Source organism: Cyrtonyx montezumae, unplaced genomic scaffold, assembly GCF_038088225.1.
Source record: "Cyrtonyx montezumae isolate F1298 unplaced genomic scaffold, pur_monq_1.0 scaffold_35, whole genome shotgun sequence".
Lineage (NCBI taxonomy): Eukaryota > Metazoa > Chordata > Aves > Galliformes > Odontophoridae > Cyrtonyx > Cyrtonyx montezumae.
In genome coordinates this window covers 636,184-660,767 of record NW_027072040.1, presented here as the reverse complement: position 1 = coordinate 660,767, position 24,584 = coordinate 636,184, and the positions used below count along the sequence as shown (strand labels likewise).

General features: G+C 42.2%; 1 protein-coding gene across 2 annotated transcripts in view; it reads right to left on the bottom strand.

Moving 5' to 3' along the window:
- Positions 1 to 24,584, bottom strand: part of BANP (BTG3 associated nuclear protein) — a 124,010-nt gene that overhangs the window by 54,950 nt on the left and 44,476 nt on the right. For both annotated transcript variants that reach the window (XM_065745388.1, XM_065745389.1), the window contains 4 exons: positions 16,981 to 17,148; positions 8,820 to 8,950; positions 6,046 to 6,108; positions 4,035 to 4,079 (listed from right to left, as the gene is read on the bottom strand). In XM_065745388.1, coding sequence (XP_065601460.1) covers positions 4,035 to 4,079; positions 6,046 to 6,108; positions 8,820 to 8,950; positions 16,981 to 17,148 — 407 coding nt within the window. The remainder of the gene's footprint in view (positions 1 to 4,034; positions 4,080 to 6,045; positions 6,109 to 8,819; positions 8,951 to 16,980; positions 17,149 to 24,584) is intronic.

The window sequence follows — 24,584 nt, the reverse complement described above, 5'->3', positions numbered from 1 at the left end:
AGCACAAAGGCTCAGAGAGAAGTGATGGGACCATTGCTCCATCCAAATCCTCCACTGAGCAGCAGGAAAACATGTTACTCGTGTCACCCCCTCCCTCTGCCTACACAGAGCCCAGCAGCAACATATGGGTCTCAGTGCACTGCCAATCAAAAACTCACCTGCAAGAGATGGTGCCTATGAGATGCTAAGTTGTTCTGCTTTCTGGTTGTTTTTATGTAATCTATCAGAAACATATGCATACATTGCATATGCATAGTAGGAAGAATGACATTACAAAAGCAATTTACAGTTGCTGGCTTTTTGCTGCTAACCATACACTCTGTTTGCTCTGGATTCCACTGTTCTCTTACCTACAGATACTCTTACTTCAGATTAAGCAAACTAATGCTGCTATTCCTATTCATTATTCGTTCATTGAGCAGAACAAATCGTCAGCTCTCCAGTTATATATATATGATCTTATTTTAGATTCTTGAGTGTATTAAATTTTTAATTTAAAAACTAGGGCTATTAGTTGAAGATCATTCGTCTGGTGTCACTTTAATTAATTTCTACATCAGAGAAATGCTGGCTGTGAGGGTGCCCTGAGCAGAATGCCTAAAACACAACATCAAGAAACATCAGACTGCTCAAGTTGTCCACTTTGGCCCTCTCTGCACTCCAAAGCACATCAGGACTCCATGTGCAGGGCACACATCTAACACCTCCTGACCTGAAGAACACTGCTCAGCAAAGGAAGAGAACGATGGAGGTAAGGAGAAAGGAAGTCAGGTTATCAGAAAAAAGACAGATTAGAAACCTAGTAATTCACAAGTACAAAATGCCAAGCCCTACAAAACTCCCGCTGCTCTGAGGCTTCAAGTGTTAGTTAATATGAAGTCTTAATTATTTTTGCAGTTTGGTATTTTTATTAAACGTGCATTGAAATATGAAGCTTTCAGCTAATAGAATACATGTGTAGGTAGAGAGCGTTCTTTCTGGCATGACTTCATGAGTTCCATGAACAACGATGCCAGAAAAACAAGATCTAAATTCAGTGCAACTACCAGGACAGGCAATTCAGAAGTGGGTGGAAAAATAAAGAAAAAAGAAGAAAAAAAAAAAGAAAAGAAATCAACAACTGCAGCATTCTACAGAGAAGCTGCTATTTACTGCCAGCATCATGAGGCTTAAGACACATCCATCACCTTGGACGCTTTACTGATAAAATTTCACAGTAGATTTATGCCATTTTTTCCTGTTTTTCAGATGAACAATCCCATGCTTTGCTCTGAACAAGAAGCTGAAGAAGCCAGGGCTGCAAAGGCCACTCCACAAAGTGGAACCAAACCTCATCTAAACAGAGAGGATATCTGCAGCTTGCTAAGGTGTTGCTGTTTAAAATAAAATTATTTACCAAGATAAAGAAAAGGATAATAATTATGACAATGTACATCTATATGAATGCATGTAACAGGTGATGCACAGACAATTCTCACCACCCTCCACTGATGCTGGGAGCAGAAGAGAGTGAGATGAACTCCCAGCCCCTCCACGACTCCTTCCACACTATGGCATACAGCATGGAATATCCCTTTGGCCAGTTCAAGTCTGCTGTCCTCATTGTGTTCTCCCTGGGCCCTTCACTGAGAATGGCCTTGGCTGTGCACAGCACTGCTTAGCAGCAGCTACAAACATCAGCATGCTATCAACACCGCTTTTCTCCTAGAACCAAAACACAGCATCACACCAGACACTCTGAAGGAAACTATTCCATCACAGCTGAAATTAAGATACAAGGTCACAACAACACGTGGGAAAAAGGAGAGTAAGAAGTGTTTACTAAGGGAACAGTAAGTAGTAGTGCCATTAGTAAGCACAAGTGTGTCAGCTAGGCAGATGGGATAAGTGAATGAAGACACCAAAGCAGTGCATTATTCACTTCCCTTATACCCAACCGTTCAGAGTCCCCTGTCAGGGTGTGTTCAAGTTGTTAACCAGGAAGAAAAAGCACTCTCCTGAAAAGTAATGGACAGGTGGGAAAACCACATTAGTCCCTTTGATTGCAGGTCATGCACAGCTGATGGAGCTACTGGATTGTTATGACTTACATTAGTGCTGAACCGTATCACATGACAGGTTTTTGTGCTCTTATCCCACTGCCAGCGCCAAGGAAAATGCATTAGTTTCAACTTCCATCCTTAAACCACAAACAGAGTTGAGTTTAACTCATTTTCCCTCAATTTTTATGAGCTAATAGCTCCAGAACTGGTCACTTACCACGGCTCAGCTGATGAGCAGGAGCCAGCTCAGTCCCAGCTGCAGTGGGAATCATGTGAGTACAGCCCATCCACCTCGGGGCAAAAGCAAGCCACATGGCCTCAGCTGCTGCTGAAGGTTTCAATGTCAAGTGAAAAAAGGAGATAAAATCCCCTAAATAATTGTTGGCTGCTTGTCTTTTTTTTTTTTTTTTTTTTTTTTTTTTGCCCTGCTGGAATACAGCTAAGCAGCAAGTGCTTTTGGGGGAGCTGGGTGCTACATTTATTTCCTACAGATACAGCCACTGAGAACCAAACTGTCCCACAAATATCTACACTTCTTAATAGCACGGGTGTCTTCATACAGATAAGCTACTGACACACTGCACGTGCACACATAAGTGTATGTTCACACAACAAGTGTTTTTAGAATGCCTATTTCCAATGTTATGTGCCCTAAAGCAACCTGTCAGACAACCAGCAAGACTTGAGCAAAGGGCATTCGTGTTTTGGAAGTCTTTTCACTCCATAAGTATTTTAGCATGAAATGCAACTGAGTGATACTGCTGTATGAAAGGATGTGTCTGCCCAGCATGGGGGAGGGGGTCAGGAAAACATTTAGCATTCATGCACACTCCTGAAAATAGCATGAATTTCCAATGGCTATCTAGACTGCATTATTTGGCTCTGTGTAAGACTGAGATGCAATTTGTGGCACGCTTATCATGAGTTCACACTCCAAGGGGAATAATGGTACTCAGGTGTGACTTAAAATTCAGGTTAGTTTGTACATGCCACTGTCAGAGAGACAGTGAACCACCCAAGAATGACCTTCTCAGAGGATTTAACATTGATATCAATATTTTACCAGGAAGAAAAAATCATCACTGAGTTCTGAAACAAAGGTTATCACATGTACCCCAAATCCCACCCTGCCCAGCCTCACTTCTCAAAAATTACTTTTGATTAATGTCTCAGTAATAAACATTTAAAGCATCAGGCATCCTTGATCTTTATTTTTTACATTGCTTCCATGCTGTGTAAGATCAAAAGCTTTGAGTACCAACAGCTTCTCATGGCCTTCATGACCCTTTGTGGCCTGAGCCCCTTCAGCTCCGGGCAGAGCTAAGCTCCAGCCAGACATCTCAGCTTATTAATATTCTACATGAACTGAAAAGCCTCCCAACCGTATCTTTTTTTCCAAGTGGTCCCCCTAGAAAGCTCCATACAGGAATATTTTTATGCTGTGGACACAGTAATATAATTCAGCATTTAGCAGAGTGTGCCTGAGAACAATACTGCCAACACCTAACGTGGAAATTCTGCTCGTTTAAACACTGACTCATCACTCAAAGCAAAAAACTTTTTCCTTACCTCATGTACACACGTGCACCTAATAAAACCATCTTATCAGAAAGAACAAAAGCAGATGTAAAAGATCTGTTTCTCCCAAAACAGCCATATAATGAAAAAATAGCTGCCTGAAACTCAGCAATAAACGTTTGTCAGTTTGCACAGCCTGCAGTCCACATCTGTTGATAACATGGAAAAGAACATACCGTGCACCAAATAATCAATCCAGTTAGTAAACATAGGAGCAAAGAGGCCAAAGAAAGTAGGAAACACAGGGATAAGGCCTATAGGAGGAGGAATGGTGTAAGTTCAGCCACACAGACAAATTGTTTACATAAAGTACAGACTTTGCACTATAAAACAGACAGTAATAGCAGCAAACCATTCCAACTGCAACACCAATTATAAAGTAAGGAGGTGCTCAGAGCTCAGCTCAGTTCCTACCTGCCCATCCTGCCCAACGTGCACTTGATGTATCTGCAGGTTTCCCTGTAAAACAAAAGCAATGACAGTAAGCTATGAATCCAGAAAACTGCTCACTCCTGAGAAAAACCCATTTCTCATCTCATTATCAAACAACTTCAATATTAAGGAGATCTGCTAATTTAGGACATCCATCTGAGGGCTATCTTGGCAATTCAGCCACACTTCAATGGTCTGTGCTTTCACCACAGAGGATAAACAGACCAAAAAAAGCAGAGTTTTCAGCACCAGCACATTTTCCTGGGATTGCTCTTTTCCCTCATTTACATAGAAGTGCCAATGCAAATCAAAGCCTTACTGAAATACTGAACTAGAATTAGCTGTGCAAGGCTTATCAGTACAGAATGCTGCCAGCCACCACCTGCTGCCACAGAGTCACTGCCTGCACCAACAGGCTTTTGTTTTATCAATATCTGATGCCCGAGGGCAATGTGGTTCTGTTACAGGAACTGCACCCATTGCAACAAACTGAGTAACATCCAGTGCTTCAAAGGAAACTGCAGCTACAAAGTCTAAAAGCAAAAGCAGAATTGTAGCAAAGGAAGCTTTTACCCATGTGCTCAGAGATACCTTGTTAAAGGCAGGCACACTAAGAGAAAACCCACTGTCCAAGCAGGGAGGAGAACACAGCATTCAGGAAGAGAAATTAGCTCTTTGATTTGCATATTTTCTACATTTTCTTTTGCTGGCAACACTTCCTCTGTGGTTTTTGTTGTTTTTTTTTTTTTTAAGCTGTGTACATTGCAGCGAACTCAAAACCAGATGTCTGCATCTGTCACAGACCAACGTAACCCTTCACTCTCACACACCCAGCAGCTCCCAACCCATGGGTGCAGGTGTTCAAGCCTCAGGATCCATCACAACTGGACATGATGAATGACTTTTCTCTTTTCCAGCGGCTTTTAAACCAACAGTGTGTTCTCAAGAACTGTCTCAGACTCACTGTAGCACACTACACATCCCTCAGTCCCTTTCCTGCTGCTCCCTCCCTCTGAAGAGCTTTGTCAAAAACACTGCTTTTAACTGCAATATTTACATAATATTCATCATAATATTTACTCTACAATACCTCCCTGTGTCATCACTGTTCCTCCACACCAAAAGCAGTTTAATTGAAATGTTATTTGGATACTTTGGAAATGGATTAAACCAACCCACAAACAGATATGCTTAACATTGGGCAAAAAAAAAATGCTGCAGGGAAATCATATATAGTAAATACTGCACTCTGTATCCATGCTTAACCTTATTTTGCTATTGCTTCCTCACGTAAACAAAGTCTGAGAGCAGAAGAAATATGACAGCAGCCCCTGCAGTTCTGAGTTTCTATATGTTCTTAAATAACCAACAGCTCCCCCACTCGGGTACACAGAGCAGCCTCAGTGGTCACTTTGAGTGGAAAAAGTCAAAACTGGAGGGTTCAATATTGGATTTATCCATTTCCGTTCTACAGTTCAATTTCTGTGGAAAAAATTATGAAGTGCAAAAAGCACAGTGCCAGACTGCTCGATGCATAATGAAGGTAAATTCACTTCAGTCTGGAATATATCTTCACTAGATGAGGTCTGACTGCCCTCCAGACTCCCGTTGAAGAGTTTACACAATTAAAGATACAGAGCACTCCTGATACATTCAGTTTGTACACCTACAGAAACTCATTTCATTCCTCATCAGCAATGCAAGCACCCAAGTTAGGTTCCCCATAACACTGAGAGTGCCCAACTCCATCTCCAATGAAGACCACATACCACAATCATCAACATCACATACAGACAGCAGACAGAGCCCTCCTGACTGGTCAGGAAGAGAAATAAACAGAACAATAAAGCATATTGCATTTACTGCTGTGGTAGAGTCAGAAGGAAATCTGTGCCACAAGCACTCACTCCAGCAGCCCCTCTCAGATCTGGACAGCACGTTCCCAAATCAGGGCCCCACATTTTACCCACAGGAACCCACAGCTTTGGCTCACCTCACTGTCCTGTGTGATTTGGACTTGCTCGCCTTGAGGAACCTGGGCTATGTGGAGATGGCCCTGCGGGATCCACAACAAAAGAAAACACGAGGAAGCATCAGAAGAAAACCAAAACTAGAGGAAGAAGCTATTCACTTGGATTGAATGCAGTTAAAACATTCACAATTGCAAGCAGAAGATGTACCCAATGAAAAACAATTAAGAGTGCTTTAAAAAAAAACAAACAACTCATGTAACCATATTTCACCATCTTTTATGCAAAGTGTGATTTGTGAAGAGAAAATCATTCATTTCACACCAAAGAAAATGGACATAAAAATATTTCTATAATTATTTCTCTACAAAAGAAGAATCTGCAAATCTGACTGACAGACAAAGCACAGGACTAACAGGCATCAGTTGACAGGCATTAGCTCTCCCAAACCAATGAGTTGAAAACAAGAAACCCATTTAAAGACCTTGGAAACTCTGTTCTTTAAAGGGATACAACAAAACTACTCACAGATTGTTCCTAAAAGGTATTTGTAAGAATCATACGCGTGTTTACATTAGTCAAGTTATGGTGAAGTGAAGTGCAGTGCTATGCTAACAATCATCTCCTAAGCTGCCATCAATCTGCATGAAGTTAGTAATTCCAGTGCAGCTACACTGGCTTGTGCTAGCTGAGAACCAGCCCTGGGGGTTTTAATGAGGTTAATGCTCTGTGTGGCTGGCCACACCATCCCTGCAGAATGGCATCACTCCTATCATTTGATTGAAACATGGATAAGAGAGGCAGGAATTCCTCGTGCGTCCTCACCCAGTCCACAGAGGCCTCTGCCACTATGATTTACCTGGAGGGAGATTGGATTCTAAATAACCTACTTCAGAGTTTATAAGGCTTTGTGTTCATTTTAATATGACTGCATGAGACAGAGATTAAAGATAATCATTTGGAATTCTGTCAAAGGCTCTTCTTATTTTATAACACAAGAACAATTGCATGTGATTTTCAAAGAAACACAGATCCCTCTATTTCAAACAGTTTCATTTCCTTTGGAAGGAAACTGTCTATTTATAGGGAGAAAAAACATACTGAAAGTATCACTCTGACAATAGAGACTGTATATAAAATTAGAGCACAGCCCAGTCCACATCGAGATTAGAATCAGTTTCCCTCCTTAACATCGAGCTCTCAGGGCTCCCAGGGAAAAGCAAGGAACATCTAAAAAGACCCATTTATAGCATTTTCAAACAAGCAATCCTTTCTGCCTGGGATAGGGGGGAAGAAGGTGACTTTATTTACCTCTGCATTCCATAACAGAACTGCTCACTCATCTTTTGCAGATACACAGCTGGCCTTCGAGGACTGTCTCTTCAGTTTGCTTGCAAATTCCAACAAAACCTCTCTGAATCCTAACTCTAAAAGTTTAGAGACATTCAGGAAATCCCCAGCGTTCAGTTCAAAACTGATCTGCTTTAAATACACACAGTATAAATGACTGCTGCTATAGTAATGACTCTCAGCCTTACCTATGTGTATCATTTCCCAGGACTAATAAAGCAACAGCATTTTAATCCGCTTCGTGGCCCTCCCTACATGCCAGGAAGATTATGACCATGCTTTGGTTGTGGGTGGTAATGGATTTCACAATTACTTAAAGGATGATTGGCAGTTCTAGATTTTTTTTTTAAAGAAGGCAAACTCTCATCACTTAGGTCTAGAAACACAACCATTTTGTCCATCATATCCCTGTATTTTATGTCATTCTCCTTCTACACTGCTTTCTGAGACTCTTTAATCATCAAAGTAAGGGATGCACACGTCTCTAAACACTTAGATCTGCTCTGTGCTTGTACACTGCCCACCAGAGCTGTGTAACAGCCCAGGCTCAAGACTTCAGGTTACCTTAAAATCATTAATGCAACCAGTGAAAAAGTTCTAGACGAAGGTTTATACCTTACACGAGCGTGCATAAAAGCTGTAAGCAGCAAAGCCTAAAGCTTCTGAAAACTAATGGCAGATGGACTGCACGCATTATATCCTCAGGTTTCTACACCAGAAGAGTGCAGATGTAATCCCCTATTTCTGAACGTTGCCTATCACAAACATCACACCACGCATTTTTCCATTACTTCCTTCTTTTCTTACATATAATTTAAAATAAAAACTGATTCCTGCAGTTAAACCGTGGCACACAGGAGCTAGACCATGGTATCTTATGTCAGAATACACAGATTTGGTTTGAAGATAATCTTTGCCTGAGCTTTGATGGCAGCCTCATGGTCAAAAAACGTCAATATTTATAACTTCTGCTTATATACATGTATCTAAATGAATACACATGTAAAGGTTCAGCTAACAGATGTTCAGAAATGCCTGAGAATGCAGTCATACTTGAAAATAAATGAAGCTATGATTCTATGAAGCACATAGATGCATTTTTGTTCTGAATGTCATAGACAGAACTACTACTTCAGTGTAAATTGTACAGTCTGTAGGTCTGCCATTAGCATTGTGGTAAAAGGGCCAGGTAGAGACTTGACTTCTCAATTCTAGATGTAGTTATGAATGTGTACTTATCTGCAATGATTTCATGAGCAACTCCTGCACGGACACTTTTGCCAATAACTCTTTACATAAGCCCTCAATGTTTATTTTCTAAAAATCACGCCTACTAAATGACAATGAGTCATTAGCAACAACAAAAACATTAAACTTCAATTGAAGCAAAGCTGATGTTAACGTGGACTGTTTAAACAGAGTGATTTAGAAAAGGCCAAGTACGTACTACTTGAACTTGTCCATCTTCTCCTATTTCGTGGATCTGAACCTGCTGGGCGTTGGCCAGAGCATAGTGCAGTGCCTGTGGCTGGTTCTGCTGGATCTCACTCGAGGCCGACACTGAGCTCTGAGGACCCTCTGAAAGAGACACAAATCCACCCTTATTACATCTGTACATCTGGTGCCAGCAGCCCTGCAGTGATTCATGCTTAAAAGCGGTGGGAAACAAACACAGTCAGTAAGCAGATGCAGATCATTTCTGCATTAATATTTTTATGCACACTGTTGCTCACTTGCTACATATTTCAATAGAGCACTAAATGATATTTTGTCTCTGTGAAAGCAGACATTTAAAAAAGCATCTTTTGATCCTAGACTTATTGCCAAAGGAACATGAAGGCACAGCACACACACTTCCTATAGCTGAATACTACAGGACCTGGCTGTTCCCTTCTGCTCATGGTGACAGCCACCAGGAAAGTCAGCAGGATCACCAGGATAACTTGCATTACAAGCTGACACATCATATATTCATTTCTAGGCCTTTCACCTTCAGGGAAAAGATCCTTATAAACAGAAGAGGCGAGTAAGAGAACTACAATTAGGCTGTAATACACAACCACTCCAACACCATTATTTCTTGAAACCTGAGGGGTTTTTTTGCACTTGGGGATCAATGATAAAGGCAATAATGTTGATAATCCTGTACCAGAAGGGTGTAATGGGACACAAGGGAGTAGAGGTAATCTGGGGGAAGACATCACTACAGGTGATTGGTACCAGATACTGCACTCCCCACTGGAAAGAACCCTGAAACATCCCCACGTTGCACAGATGAGGAAGATTCTGCACGAGTCTGTTTCTTTTCTTAAATCTGAGACAACTGTGAAAACTGGACTGTCATAACCAGCTCTTAAAATAATGCATCTGAAGAAAGGCTTTTGTTCTACACAGTGTTTCTGTAATCAGTTTAATGGTTTTCTTCCACTATGCTACGAAAAATATATCAGACTGAATCCTTGAAGTGGCAAATTTGTTTTACAGTTCTTTTTTCCAGAGTATTTCTTGCACTGCCAATGACTTTCACGCTACATGGTAACATAAAACACATTAACATTTAACACACAGTAGCATTCGGTGCTACAGAGCTTTCAAACCATTCAAGTGGAGGAAGCTGTAATAAAAATATTTAAGAAGTGCTGTCACTCTACTTGTGCTGTAGATAATTTTCTTACAAGATGTTATGTATTGTTTAAATAAGGACTAGAAGGGCCTCATCCTGCTCAGGAATGACTGATTTAGTTTGACTTTAAACACAACCAATGTATTAAAAATTTATGAAGAACAGCTTCCTGTTACATCTCCTTAATAACCTAAGATTACTTTTAAAAACAGAATGCTGCTTTCACAAGACTGAGCTTTATTCCATCACACAAAAAATCTTAATGGGAACGTTCTTTAATAAAATTATCCATTTGATGGTGGGTGTTTATTTTTCATCATGTCTGCAAATGTTTGTGGAAGAAGACAATTTTGAGGCTAAGTCTGAACGTGGGGATTGGAACCGAATTCAATGCCACCAAGCTTGTATTTACTTATTTGCTGAAAAGTTCAGTTGTTTAACAATTCAACTGAACAGCTGTAATTATGTCAACAATCTGACAAAGCGTAACCATAACCAGAACACTGATGGAACAGCTCAGTAAAACACAACAAGTATGTGGCTTTGGTACCTATCAAATAACTTGTATTTAATTAGTAGGTAACACCCCAAAATGCATTATTCCTTACATACAGTGCTGTTGGCCACTGTGCAATGCCAGTGCTTCCCACACTGTCATACAGCACTCAGGACTGGGTTAACCAACTCTGCACCTGGTATGAAAAACTCCAAAGGCAGCCAAATAAAAGTGCCATGGCCCAGTATCAAATGTTGACACCATATCACACCTTCCACAGCCATTGGCTTTGTCATGATCACTTCAAGGGCTGATTCTGTCTTCCCAGTCCCCTGCTACAAAACTCAACAGCTGAGCTACTACCCAACCCCAGCACAGACCGAGGTGTCCAAATACATGAGCCTTCATTTAGGATTGAAATGTGTCTAAGAACAAAACATCCTTTATAATCACTGCTTCTCTCCAAATATCTGACCAGACAAAAGCAATATTTATCCATTTTCAAACATTCCCCATTAAAAACAAACACAAACATGAATAGCACACAGCTTGAATTGAGGATATGTCAGTGGTTATAAATCACCATCATGTAAACTATCTGACTTTGCATGTACAACTTTGATATGTCAGAGAATCCCTGGCACTGAGAAGCCATACAGCTGAGCTCATGCTGTGAAACTTCCTGCTGCACTCACTGCAAGTTCTTGGACATCAGCTGGGCAGTACACAGCACTGTTACTGAGCACGTTACCTATGGCAATCCCAAAGCACCCTCACGGAGATAAGAGTTTGGAGCTACCCAGAGAACAGCACACTGCTGCCCTGACCCTTCCACAGGTGCTTACACTGATACAGGAGGAAAAAAACTGCTAAAGTATTCCTTCTTCCCTAACTGATCCAAGAGCAGTTGTTTCTTCCTTTTCTTGCTAGGTTTCATATTTATCAGTTGAGCATCTGGCTTCTCATTCTGGAAGGAAATGGGGGAGGTTTGGATTCTGCAGTGGATGGGATTCAAGTCTCCTCACTCGTGTATTGTCACTCCAAACTGTTTTAAGTCCCTGTAGGCTCCACACTTCTGCTTACTGCTTAAGATGTATTTTCTTATCTTCTTGATACATAGTGATAGCAAGGAAAGGTTAAAGGGCATATGAAAAAAGTACTCTTTATAAACAAGAAAAAAAAAGGAAAAAAAGCACCATTACCCAAGAATAAAACTCTATATTGTAAACCATTATCTCAACCTGACTCATCCAGTGCTAAATGGCTCCAGTTTTGCAGAACAGCTTTGAAGATTTGGCTGTGACATCTGTTTCCATATGTGACATCTTGGCACAGCTGAGCACTTCAGCCCAAATCTACATGTAAATCCCAAAGTCATGGACCTAACAAATAATTCCAACATGGCAAAGCGTGATAACAGCTTTAACAATCTTAAGAGAAATTAAAAGAAAGGGAGAGAAGGCACTCTTCAGTTAATCCTCCTCTCAAAAAAACTCATTTCCTGCTCCCTCCCCTCCACAGACTGCTAACCAATTTAAAAAGAATATCTCACTAAATTATCATGGCAGCCACGTGCACAACTCCTGTCAGAAAAAGAGAGAAGAAAGCACACATTAAGGAGCAACTCGCTCAGAGCAGAGCGACCCTCTGCAATTAATGCCTCAAGTCCAACAAAAGGCAGTGGAAGAGCCAGAAAAAATACGGAAACAACTTCTGTCTCCATTTAACAGTCTGCTATAGCTAAGCCATAAATCTTACGGATACTGTAAAGCTGCACAGTCAATTAGATGTACATCAGCCTTAATGAGTGTCCATGGGGGTGGAGGACAGAGAAGAGGCGTTCATTGGTCCCTCCCTACCAGCTTCCTGATCTGCAGCTCAGTTCCTCTTCAGCTCTTAACACGTGAACAGGACCCAATGATGAGTGCCAAAAACTTGTCAGGCCCGTGCGAGGACTGTGGGCTCAGCCTTGTGCTTCCTGTCACATTTCCACTGCCTAATATTTCCTTATCATAAACAGAACAGAGAGGCAATCTGTTATCATTTTCGCCTGCACAACGCAAATCAAAGCTGCATACTATGAGGTCTTTCATGCACTAGAAGAAAATGCCTACAAGTATGGATGTGTCCAACAAGTGCAAGAGAATTAAGCTCAAGAACAGCAACTCTCTTTAGATGTAAATATTTCAAAATTATTTATTACGTGTGCAATAACTCAATGCTCATAAAACCCACCAAACCACAGAGCGGACGAGGTTGGAAAAGACATCTGGAGATCACCTAATCCAATCCTGCCTGCTCAGACCAGGCTCAACTACAGCAGTTGGCTCAGGACTGTGAGCAGCTGGAGGTGGAACCTCTGCAGCAGCTCTGGGATAGCTGGTCCCGTGCTCAAACACCCATAAGATTCCTCAAAACCCAAGCAGCAGAAGCCAGGTGCGTTTCAGACTGCACTATTTTTAATGAAGCAAATTAATTGCTTCTAAAAAGCACCTCTGGAAAAATCAAGTACCCTAATTCATAGGAGTGGGAGCACGGCAGAGCAGGAGCCATGCTGATTTGACACTACTTCAAGAACCAACACAAACACTATTTGCAATGATATAGCTGAAAACAGGACACACATTGAGCTGTTCAACAACTGTTCACTGCCAAACAGAAAAGGATGAAGCTGTTCCACACTTCTTACATAGCAACATTTAAAGAAACACTGTGATACACATTGAGTTGGACTCCACGATCCTTGTGGGTCCCTTCCAGCTCAGGATATGCTATTACTCTGATTCAATAAAGGAGAATGGTGCTCCTTTACAATGTTTGAAGAAAGTGCCAATAACTTTCTGCTGATTTAAATGTATACCATTATATGAAGATGTAACAGAAAGCCACCTTGCTATTATCAGATCCCAGAGAGAGGTGATGAAAATAATATTACTTCAAGCCAAACAACTGCTTTGGATTTGAGTCTTTTTTTTTTTTTTTCTGTTGTACCTTTTGATCCCAACTTTAACATGAACTACAATATATTACAAGTTTTAGTCAGAAAAACACTGCCAAACTGTGGAAAAGAGCTCATTCAGGGAACATGGAGTTCATTCATTCACACTCCGGCCTTCAAAATCATATTTAATCATCACTTAATGATTGAAGTTATGATGATTAAATCAACACCTAATGAGAACTCCTCAGCTGCGTGGCAGACACTGGGACACCATGTGTCTCCTCAGTGCAGTGGAGCACCTTCAGAAAGAAGTGCTCTCTGAATGCTACAGGAACATCTTCCAGAGTAAGCCCTAAAACTTCCTTAGGAAATGATGATGGAAACTATGACCATTTTGCTACAAACCAGAGGGTGCTACTCCATGGGTATTCCTAGTCCTTTCTTAAGCAACACACCAAGGAATACAAAAAATGCCCATTATGTACGAGTGGGCACAGAGCAAGCGTTACACAGTGAAACCAAGCACAGATATTCTTCTGCAGTGCAGACCCAGAAGCCAACCTAACAGCCCTGCTAACAATAGTGGGAAAGACAGGTTCTCAAGTAGCTGGATTCCAGACCATTCGAGGCTCACCTTAACTTGCCCCTGAAACAAACACTACCATAAAAGCTGTCTGGGTTCATATGTAACACTTTAAAAAGCCATATTTGACAGCTATGTTGTCATAACTGTGAAATACAGACCTCCTTTACTTCAGAGCTGTGAAATATTGCTTCTCTTTCCTGCTAACTGGCAGCAGGAATTCTGCTATATCCACTATACAGCATATATAATAAGGAACAGATGGCTGTGAATTATGATGCTGTAATTCCATTGAGGGCTCCCAGAGATGTCAAACCACACAGACAAAGCCTGAGCAGCTCTCAGAGATACCTGAACAGACCAGGATTATTGCAGCAGTGACAGTTACCTTCTGAAACAGTGTGTGAATCTGTCTTTTTTCCTTCTGTCTTCTTCAATTCTTTCCTTCCTCCCTGACTCAGCCCCTCTTCCATCCCACCCTCCCACCTCTTCTTCCTTCAGGTGAAATCCTGCTCCCACCTGCCTCTGGAATGCAATTAGTCTCTCCAAGGACCACCTGGCTCTGAGAAGAGGGCTGTTTTCCTAACAGTGTTTTCACAGCGGGTGTGAATGTAGTGGTGAATTCATCTAACATCTTTACAGCCTCCCAGAAAATGATGCCAGCGACATTCTGAGCAATATTTTAAAGAAATTAACAAAAAAACTCAGAATCCATGGAACATTTTCACGTACCATTACCAAAGGCAGATGTTAATGCTATTGCCAGTTCTCTACTTTTGGCTGCACAGCCTTTACACAGTCCCATAAATGACATGTCAAGATGCCTCGGCTGACCTTCACCATATTTAGGGTCTTCATCATATTTAGGAGCACACTCCAGACATGCAGTCACCTCTTTGCTATCCAGAGGAGCTGGGATCTGAGACGTGCTGTTCAGTGGGAGCAGAGAAACGTAAAGATGGGGGGGACCAGCTCAAATCCCAGGAGTTATCCCAGGTGCATTTGTACCCACAGAACAAGATATTCCCAAGTGGTGTTTGTGGAAATGGGATTGGGCTAAAAGGAAAAACAAAAGCCTGGAGGCTTCAGCTTAATGAAAAAAACAACCCACAACCTATTGCCTTATGGCTTCCTAAAGCTAAGAACTCCCTGAATCTGTGTTTTACATCTCTACACTGGTCTCTCCAAATCTCCCAACCCGGAGAATAAAGATAATATTTTTTAATAATAAATCTCAACAACGATCAAAGAGTATGGCCTAATGAGCACAGATCTGTAATGACCCCTTACTACTGCATTTTTATCCTAAGGAGACTGAAAATAAAAAATCCCATCAACATATATATACGAATATGGCTTATGGTTATCATTAGGTTGATTAGTTGTTTTAATTTGAAAATTTTGGATTTGATTCCCAGTTCCAGCACATAAAATTTTCCATTGAAAGCAGATTTTGGCTTTCTTTGCATGAGATACAGTGGTTAGTGTTAACATGCAACCAAAAATTTTATGCAGGCAAATAAACTTGCTTCCTTTTCTTCGGGCTCACTTCCAAAACACTGGTTTTAATATATGATGTACAAACGTCCCATAACACTGCTTTATATTAAAAGCATGAGCCAGAAACGTCCTACAGGAACACTTCTTAGCTCAGTATTTTTCATTTGTTATTATTATTCATGCCTACGCACCTATGTGGAAATACAGAATCAGCCACAACGTATTTAATGTCTACAGAGGAAAACATAAACAAAATTTAGCACGTCCTACTCAATGGTGTGAACACACCGAGGAAGGTTTACCCACTTGACTCCACGCATGAACATCAGTTGCAGCTGAAATACTTCGACCTTCTAGTTAAAGTCTATAATGTAAATCACACAAGAGATGCTGCAATTTGTGAATTGTTTCAATTAGTACACGGGAGGGACGTTCCCAACCATACCAGCAAAGTCAGTTTAGAGAACAAACAAATCACCAAATCCAACACTCTCACACAATGGAAGCACTACGCTCTGCTTTCTGACAAATGTGCATTTTACAACTGCTTTAGAGAGCTTCCCTTCTCTCTCTCCCTCTGGTGCACAACACTTCTCTTGCTTCTTTTCTTAGTTGAGCAGTGCATTCCAAACAGTGGTTTGTAGTCATGATAGATGCTTGTGTTACCAGGGACTGACTACAGTACGAGCACTGGGAGGCCACCAAGGACTCTGTATGTACCAGAAGGTGGCTGGATTGCACTGAACCTATGATGATTTAGCTACGAGTGGCTGCCTCCAATTACTAAATGAGCACTGCAGAGGTATGTCTGTACTGTTACGGAGTAGCAGAGAGGTCTCCTTGCCAATGATAAATGATCCTTAAAAAAAAAATTAAAAAAAAAAAGAAATGATACAAAACCCACTAAAAATGGAGAGGGAGACTGTCTAGACTGCCTTCATTTATATTTCTGATACAAAAAAATTAAATGTGTGGGTACAATATGCACCTGCTACAGATACAGCTTAAGAGAAAAGTCTGCTGTAACACTATGGAATGTGCAGCAGTGACAGCAGAGTAGCAAAGAGCCAGACTGCAGCAACTTGCTCAAATGCAACATTTGTGGGCAGAAAAATAAAGGAAAGAAGCTGCTTACCTTCAAAAGGCCCCAGGCACACAGAGATTTCCAACATAACACCCCTGCCCCCAATGCCAACCCTTAAATGAGAGCTGGGAAGGAGTGGATCCTGACTCCAGCCCTTCCAGTTACTCAGGTGCATTGCATGCAGCTGAGCTCCCCTGGGTTAGCCCTGCCTTCCCACCAGGTGCTCCATCACTGCTTCACACTGTGAGACAGCATTTCCACTACAGCTGTACAAGGTATATTGAAAGACAATTGCAGATATAAAGATAAAAATAATCTTAAGATATAACAAAAAAAAACTCTATGTTTCCAAGTTTCTGGATTTAAGGGCTTTTTCTTTACCTGAACCACTGTAAGATGACGACGAAGGCGTTCGCCTTGAGAAGCTTTTCACGGCGAGACTCTGGCCGCGCTGCTTCCGCCTCCAAGCTGTCCGGCACTTGGAGTCTATGCTCTGCTTGATTCGATACCAATCAGACTCTGAGATTCCAAATTTATAAAAGAGATGACCTGTAATTAGAGAGAAACACAAAGGGATGGTATCTAGCTCAAATCCGCCGACGCGTGGAGCTGAAGGATTCAGAACTGCCCTCAGAACCAACGCTGCTGAAGAAAAACAGAGACAGTCACACACTGAAGCTGTACACTGGGGGTGACTGCAACAACAGCACCAACAATATTCACAACATTAAGTGTGCACAGTAGTGCATTTAGAAGCATGGCCACCACGAAGTTTCCAAATGTATTTTTCTACCCATGGAAACTGCTCTCTCACATCTACAGTGTGCAATCCGGTGACAGAAGGATCCAGCCCTCCTAAGCCCAAACTGGAGAAAGCTTTATTTATTGCTGATAGCGATGTGTGTGCATGATAAGTACGAGGCCACATAAAGCTGCATATAAAACAAACTCTTAAAACTCAGTGCGGGATTCGATGCAATCCAATAAAAACACAGTACCCAATTCAAATCTTCTGAAAACGTTACTACTATTACTGAGCCCGTTTACAGAGCCACGCTCAGCACCTTCCAGCATTTGGTGCTAAGTTGCCAGACTCTTATAAAAACACCATGTTGACTTGTGAGCTGAACTGTTTGAGTATTTTGAAACAAAGCTGATACAGATGGAGTCCCACTGCCAACACAAACCGCGTTCGTTAGCGTCTGCAAACTCCGCAATCGAAGTGGAAGCCTAATTGTACAAGAAGTGGTGCAAAAATAGTCGTTGGGCTCCAAAGAACACTCCTTTCCACATCTGGACAAACAGTTTAAGAACTGAGAAGGGAACGCTGTACACGGATCGCTTTCTCAGGGCGCTCCTCGCACCGTTCTGCACTAACCCAGCTCACGTTCTGCTTAAAGCACTCAGAACCGGGGGTGTCTGGATGCTAAGGGAAATTTATAACCCTGCAATTGCAGAAGAAAAGCACTTGAGAAAGTGAAGCCAACGTTTCCAAGCTGTGATGTAAACCAGAACCATTCGGACATTCAACAATCGGTGCAATTTCAGTACTTCTAAACCTCTCGGATTCAGATCTGCAGTAGCACAGTTAAAAACCAACCCAAAGCTGCAGTATTTGCTTTTGGTCAGCGTGGCTATGCTTGAAGCAGCTCTTAAAATCCTTTTTGTATTAATTGCTTATTATGTCCAGCCCAATAAAACCATCTTTTCAAACTACTGGGTTTACAAATTTGCACCCCAAGAGGATCCTGAAGTACGTAAGTGAAGCAGTTAAGGGTAAGCTGCTGCACAGCCCATCGAATGAGGCACGTCCATTCCAGCAAGAGAAATGACCCCAAGCTGACAGCAGCAGAATGCCAGGCTCACACAGACTAAGGGCTCTGCACTTTCCTTTGCATTATAACAGAGACCTCAGAACCTGAAATTCACGGGCATGTCGTATCCCTTAAGCCATCACCATTTTTCAGACATTTATTTTCTGCTGCTTTCTATTATTTTAGTTTAGATTTGCTCAAAAAGCAACATGAACACAAAGGAGGAAAGCACTGGCATTGAGAAGCTGGTTCCAAAGCACTCTAAAAGGCTGAGGACTGATAACCAGCAAGTGACAGAGGCACAGCACTCAGAGATTGCTTTACAGCCCCTATAGTGTGTCTCCAAAACAAGGCTGGGAGCAGGGAAGGAGGAAAACCGATTGAAATTATCATCTGCTGCTGTGCAACAGTTTCCTTTCCATGGGTGTCAGCAAAAGGAAAGCACATACTGTACTGTAAATACCGAGACCACATTTCTGAGTGCAATCTATTACTAATACAGAGAAATGGGTTTATAAATCTTTGCAGCAATGTCCAATAAAAATAGTTGTGTTTTAACTCTTGGTATGACCTCGGCTGTCAGTGCACACGGAGTGCATGCGTTGTCCTCCATAACACAGCCACATGCTCTGTGATTATTTCGAACAAATGTCTGTATTTTGTTCAGAAATACATTTTAATGACTATCATCTTGTATGCTGCTGTTAGAGAAGTGACTGCATTGACCACACGTCTGAGAAAACTCACAGTAAAGCAGTTCAGCTCGGGGTTTTAACTCTTACAGTGTTAGCGTGGCACGTTCCAGGACATCCCTTCATTCCAAGAGAAATCAAAAGCAATGTCCTTTGGGACAGGAGCCTCAGTGAGCTGTTCTTATTAGGAGACCCAATGCTGGCAGGACAAGAGCTCGAGAAGTATGATGGGTGCAGAGGTGAGACATGTAGAATTCCAGAAGCTGCTCCGTGGACAGAAGACAAGAAAAGACATTCAGCTTACTGACCACAGAAGTTAATTAAAGCGATAAGGAATGGTCATGAAATCCTGCATAGAGGGACCACCACGTTCACAGGGAGAACACGACTATGGAGGACAGCAGGGAAGACAGATGGCAAGCTGAACAGGGTGTAGTGAGAAAAGCAGATTTGGGACTGGAGAGACTGCCACAGCTGGGTATATTTCCTTTCCCTTACCCATGGAACTCTGACTTCACTGCTGAAAGGCATAAAACCAGTGCAGATGACACAGCCACTGCACTCGCAAATTGGGCATACCAAATCAGCCCCTAAGCACCACGATAGCTGACACCAAGGCTACGTGAAGTGCAGATGTAGAAATCCATCTCGCTGCTACTCCAGCTCTAAGCGTTGCCCTATTAACCGGTCTTCAGCCAGTGCCCCACAGCAGCTTGCTGATGGCTGAATGCAGGACTAACGAGGCTGACAGCGGGGCGTTCCTCAAGTACACATCCCAAAAAAAGCCTTCACCATAATGTTATAAATGTGATTTACCTCTAGCAGAGAGATACGTCTCGAGAACATGTGCTAGCAATAATAAAGGACATAAGCGTGCTGCCTCGCTGCTCTCTCCCGTTAAGTGATTGCATGTAGGAGAGCTTTCAGCCCAGCAGCTTGCTCCGAATATGTCAAATGACAGAAAAGAAGTATGAAAGGAAGGAATAAAGGAAAAGGCTGCAAACGAGACCTTTAACTTGGGGAAGTCCTTTATAAAAGAGACAGCGATGCTTCAGTGAGAGGAGATGTGACTTTTCAGAACGATTGCCAGTCAAAAGCAGCATGAAGCGCCATAATTCGTGGGCAGCACAGCTTCCCTGAGCCACATCACAGCCCTGATAAAAGCACTGAGGCACATTCAGCAGTGTAAGTCAGCACTTTGGCCAAAAGACAACGGCATTTCAGAAGGTAGATGCACTCAGAGCAGAGGAGAGAAGGAAAGGATTCAGATCGTGTGAGGACGGCTGAGCGTGATGTTGGAGGTCTTTCCTCCAGGACAAGGGATGGCCACCAGTAACAAAGGATGTGCTTGTTTTTAGATGCTAAGGGTCTGGAGCTTGCTTGCTTTGGGAACCTGACCTCCCAGATAAAGCTTCTTGAAATGATCCAGAAAAAGCAAGGAGGAAAGCATTGGGAAAACTCAGCAAATCAGCATGAAAAGCAACAGGTACATGGCTACAGCCAGAGCTCAGCTTGGGAACACCACACCACTCCTGGTGACACGTTTGCACAGGTTGGTACAGAACTGAAACACACCAGGACACAAAGTTCCAGAATGGTTCTCATGCACCACAGAATCTTTTTGTTGCTCATCTAAGAGGAAAAGAAAAAAAATAAAGAACAATTGGGAAGATGGTAAAGGTGACCTGGTACAAACAGAAATACTGACAGCGGTGATGTCTGAAATGCCCAAATGTTCCCACACTTTTGGGCCACTCATGGACCAAACGTTTGGGGCTTTGAGAATATTTTGTAGGAGGAAAAAAATAGAAGTAATTAAGAAAAAATAAATAAATGAAAGCAATGTTCCTGAGAAAGTAATCCTGTCTTTCTTAAAGGTCAGAAGTCAGCCAGCAGACAAAGCAACCCACAGAAAACACCAAATTGTAACAAAATTTAATTAAGAACAAATTGAGGAGGAAGAGAAGACATTTGTAATATCAAAACCAGACACGAAGTATTCAAAAATCCACCTCCAAAAAAAAAAAAAGAAACCAAACTTCATGTCAACAGCTCACATTTAGATGCTGCACGTTGTGCTACTTCCCATTCTCCATGAGCACCATTCCCAGAGCTGGCAGCACTCCTTCTGCTGCCCTTCATCCCGAGACGGCACAGATTTGTCCGCTGCTATTGTTATGTTTTGAGAGACTGAAGGGAAAGTGTTACCCTGGAGGGAACACAGGTCCACAGGTGGGGGTGGGCAGGGGGATGGGGGGCTTTGGTGACTTGTGCAGCTTGGCATGCTTTGTGCCTTTGTGTCCCACTGCTCTCATCCATGGGATGAACAATGTCTAGAACGAGATGGGGACAGCTGAAGACCTGGGGAGAGGAGGAGGAGGGGAGAAAGGCTCAGCTACCGAGCCATTCCCACTTCCCATTTTGTTCCTACAGTTCCTTTGCTTAACTCTTACATTCAGATCTTTCCAACAGCCATAAATTTATTACAGACCGCAGCACGCACCCTTTCCAATACAGATCACATTCAGGGACGTGTACGAGCAGCCTCAATCCCTACAGAAATCCTATTCTACTGCACAAAGCTAAAGAAGGATTTAGCAAACCTGCACCAGTAACCACGAGAATTTTAAAACTCGAATATTAAAATCAAATTTAAGTGCTGGTGAAGTCCCAGCTTCTAAAAAGCAAGTCCCACGGTCAGCTCTTAAAGAGAACAAATGTCCTGCTTCCCTGAGCGCAGAAGACACGGTTTAAGAGGATTTGCACAAATAAGGTCCCGTGACAAATGGATTATTGTGCTGTACTCTTCAACTGAGTTATAATAATACATAAAAGCCAAAATTATACATTAATCAAATTCCTTTCCGAGTGGACAACAGGAACTCTACACTGCAGATCACATAAAGAGCGTCATCTTTGATGGCACTCTGACAAAGTGCATAACTGCTGATTTTACAACTGTTTTACAACAGACAGCCACGCAATGTTCGCCTACAGTAAGGAAATTAAGTCTGCCATGGCAGGAGAGTAAGGGAATTCCTAAAAATCAATAAGGATATAACTGTAAAAAGAGGCGTGTTCGAGGTAAACACTCCAGATGTGAAAAACCTGAGTGCAGTCACCGCTCAGAAATAGAAGCATGTGATTACACAATTTAGGGAAGAAGGACTGACACCGAAAATGCACTGCTCCCAGGTGTGTGCTGCTCAGCAGAACTGCTCTAGCTTCCAGATGCCATCGTGCTCCGGGGTTACATAAACACACGTGGCAGCCCATTAAGGAACTAAATATGTATTCCCACTGGTTTATGAGGCAATTGGAACGAAGTGGGTCTGCAGATAGTGAGCTCTGCAGGCTCCGCTCCCCAGAGCGCAGGAAAGCGGCTCTAATAATTAATTACCCACACTCTGATGACCCCAAAATTCCCAGAGCTGAGGAATGGGGTAGGTTGCCTTTTAGGATGAAAATCTTGCTAATACAAATGGAAGCAGAGTGTTTTTAGCTATTTCAAGGAAACCAATGATTTAAAATAATGTTATCTCAGCTGCTAAAACAAAGCCGAGTTCCAATGAGGTCTCCGGTTGGTAGGAATCCTTTCTGGGATCAAAAGGGTGTGCTGCAACATGCCACCTTTAGAGAAAGGCAGAGGGATCATGAAACTACAGTCAGTGACCACTAATGAGATGCTCATTACAGTGTTTAGACAACGTACAGGCTGTGGCTGTATGCAGCTCCAACACTGAATGACACAGAACAGGGAAGCTAATTTCCACAGGTGTCAGGCTACCACATTTGAGGGCAAAAAGACAACTTGTCTGAAATAATTTAACAGTGCAAAAAGCGTTCGTGCATAGGGGCTCACATCAAAGTCACTAAGTGAGAGCAGTGAGGTGCAGCTGCAGACCACTGCTGGTTGGATGCCAGCACAACTGAGGCCGTGGGGAGTACCAGCATGAGCACTCCTGGTCACAGACCCTGCAGAGCCCTTCTGCCAGTGCTTGCCACACAGCATTGTTTTGCTGTGGGTAAAGACAGGATTCGATTATAGTTTGTTTTTGTTTTTCCTGTTTTGTGGGTTTCGCTTCTTTTTGTCTTTAAATTAACCCAGCCCAAAAGGCCAGAGATTTCTGCCTCTGTTCTTACTCTCTATACAGTAAGAACTCCTGCTGCCTTCTACCTTAAGGAATGGAAAGCTTTAAGAAACCTAAACCCAAACCATACATGAGAACAGGAAGCACCTCTGGATGCTAACGCTCGTGTTTCATGCTGACAATGTACTACCATGTTCCCCCAAAAGAATAACTGATATAACCTGAATGCTAGCTACTAACTCCCCCTACTCCAACAGCTAACATGTAACTGTAATCTAATAAAAGTTAATTGGCTCGAGTACTTTGTTTAAAATGTTTATTTTAAATATTTAGTTGGCTGTTTTCTTTGTTTTGGCTTTTGTTTTTCCAATGGAAGGCAGAACCAGGAAATTAAGCATTGTTTTCAACGTTCCACAAACCAAAAGGACCCATCTTGGTCTGCAAGCTTTCACCAGAACAGAATAAATATATATAGAACATCTGAAACCTCAAAGCGCACTGATGCATCCAACTCCTACAGTCACACACAGCTCACCACCTGCCTGCTAACCCTGCCTTGTCTTGTTTTACCCAGAGCAGAACTTGTTTGATTTGAGACAGTGCCATCAGCACGCAAGCAATGACATCTAGTGGAGCAGTGAGTGCACAGTGCGCATCCCTCGTGCACTGCTGCTCCTCTCCCTCTGCTGCTCAAGGTTCTGCTCCCAGGATCTGCTCCCAGGTGGAATGGGGTTGGTCCCTGAGTGGGGCAGCGTCCCCACCTGCACATCCTGATGCACTGTGCTCTGATGGTGACACCATATTAACAGCTGTGCATACGTAACCATGTGATAGCCTGATCAAGGATATTGTCTGACTCCTCAATTAAATTTAACTCCAAATGAACTAACCCAACAAGAAAACAATTCTAGACCAAATCAGAGGGTTTATACTCGGAGTAGCTACCACTACCTTCCTGCCACACTTCCCCAGTTATGTGAAAGGTACTCCACGGTGACAACATGAAATACAACCACCTCTATTTGCCCCTGGTTTTGAAAGAAAACAGATTCCTAGCTCTGAGAAAACATCGCACAAATGTTAAGGCACAGAAAATGAAACAAAACACTTTGGGGGAAAGAAAAAATTAAAAAATTAAAAAAAAAATCTATGTTTCATTTCCTCCCAGACTGTATATATTCATGCAACATTTGGGTTGCAGTATGAAAGTGAAATCACATATTTCACGTATCAATAGGTACAAATCACAATGGCAGTGTTCCACACGGACTGTACAGCCAACTTATCTTCACAATAGAAACATCTTCACAAAGATGAGGACCTAAAGGATGCCAACCCTGTCCCTACAGATCCCCTTTCCAAATCAACGACCTCACACGCTCACCTTT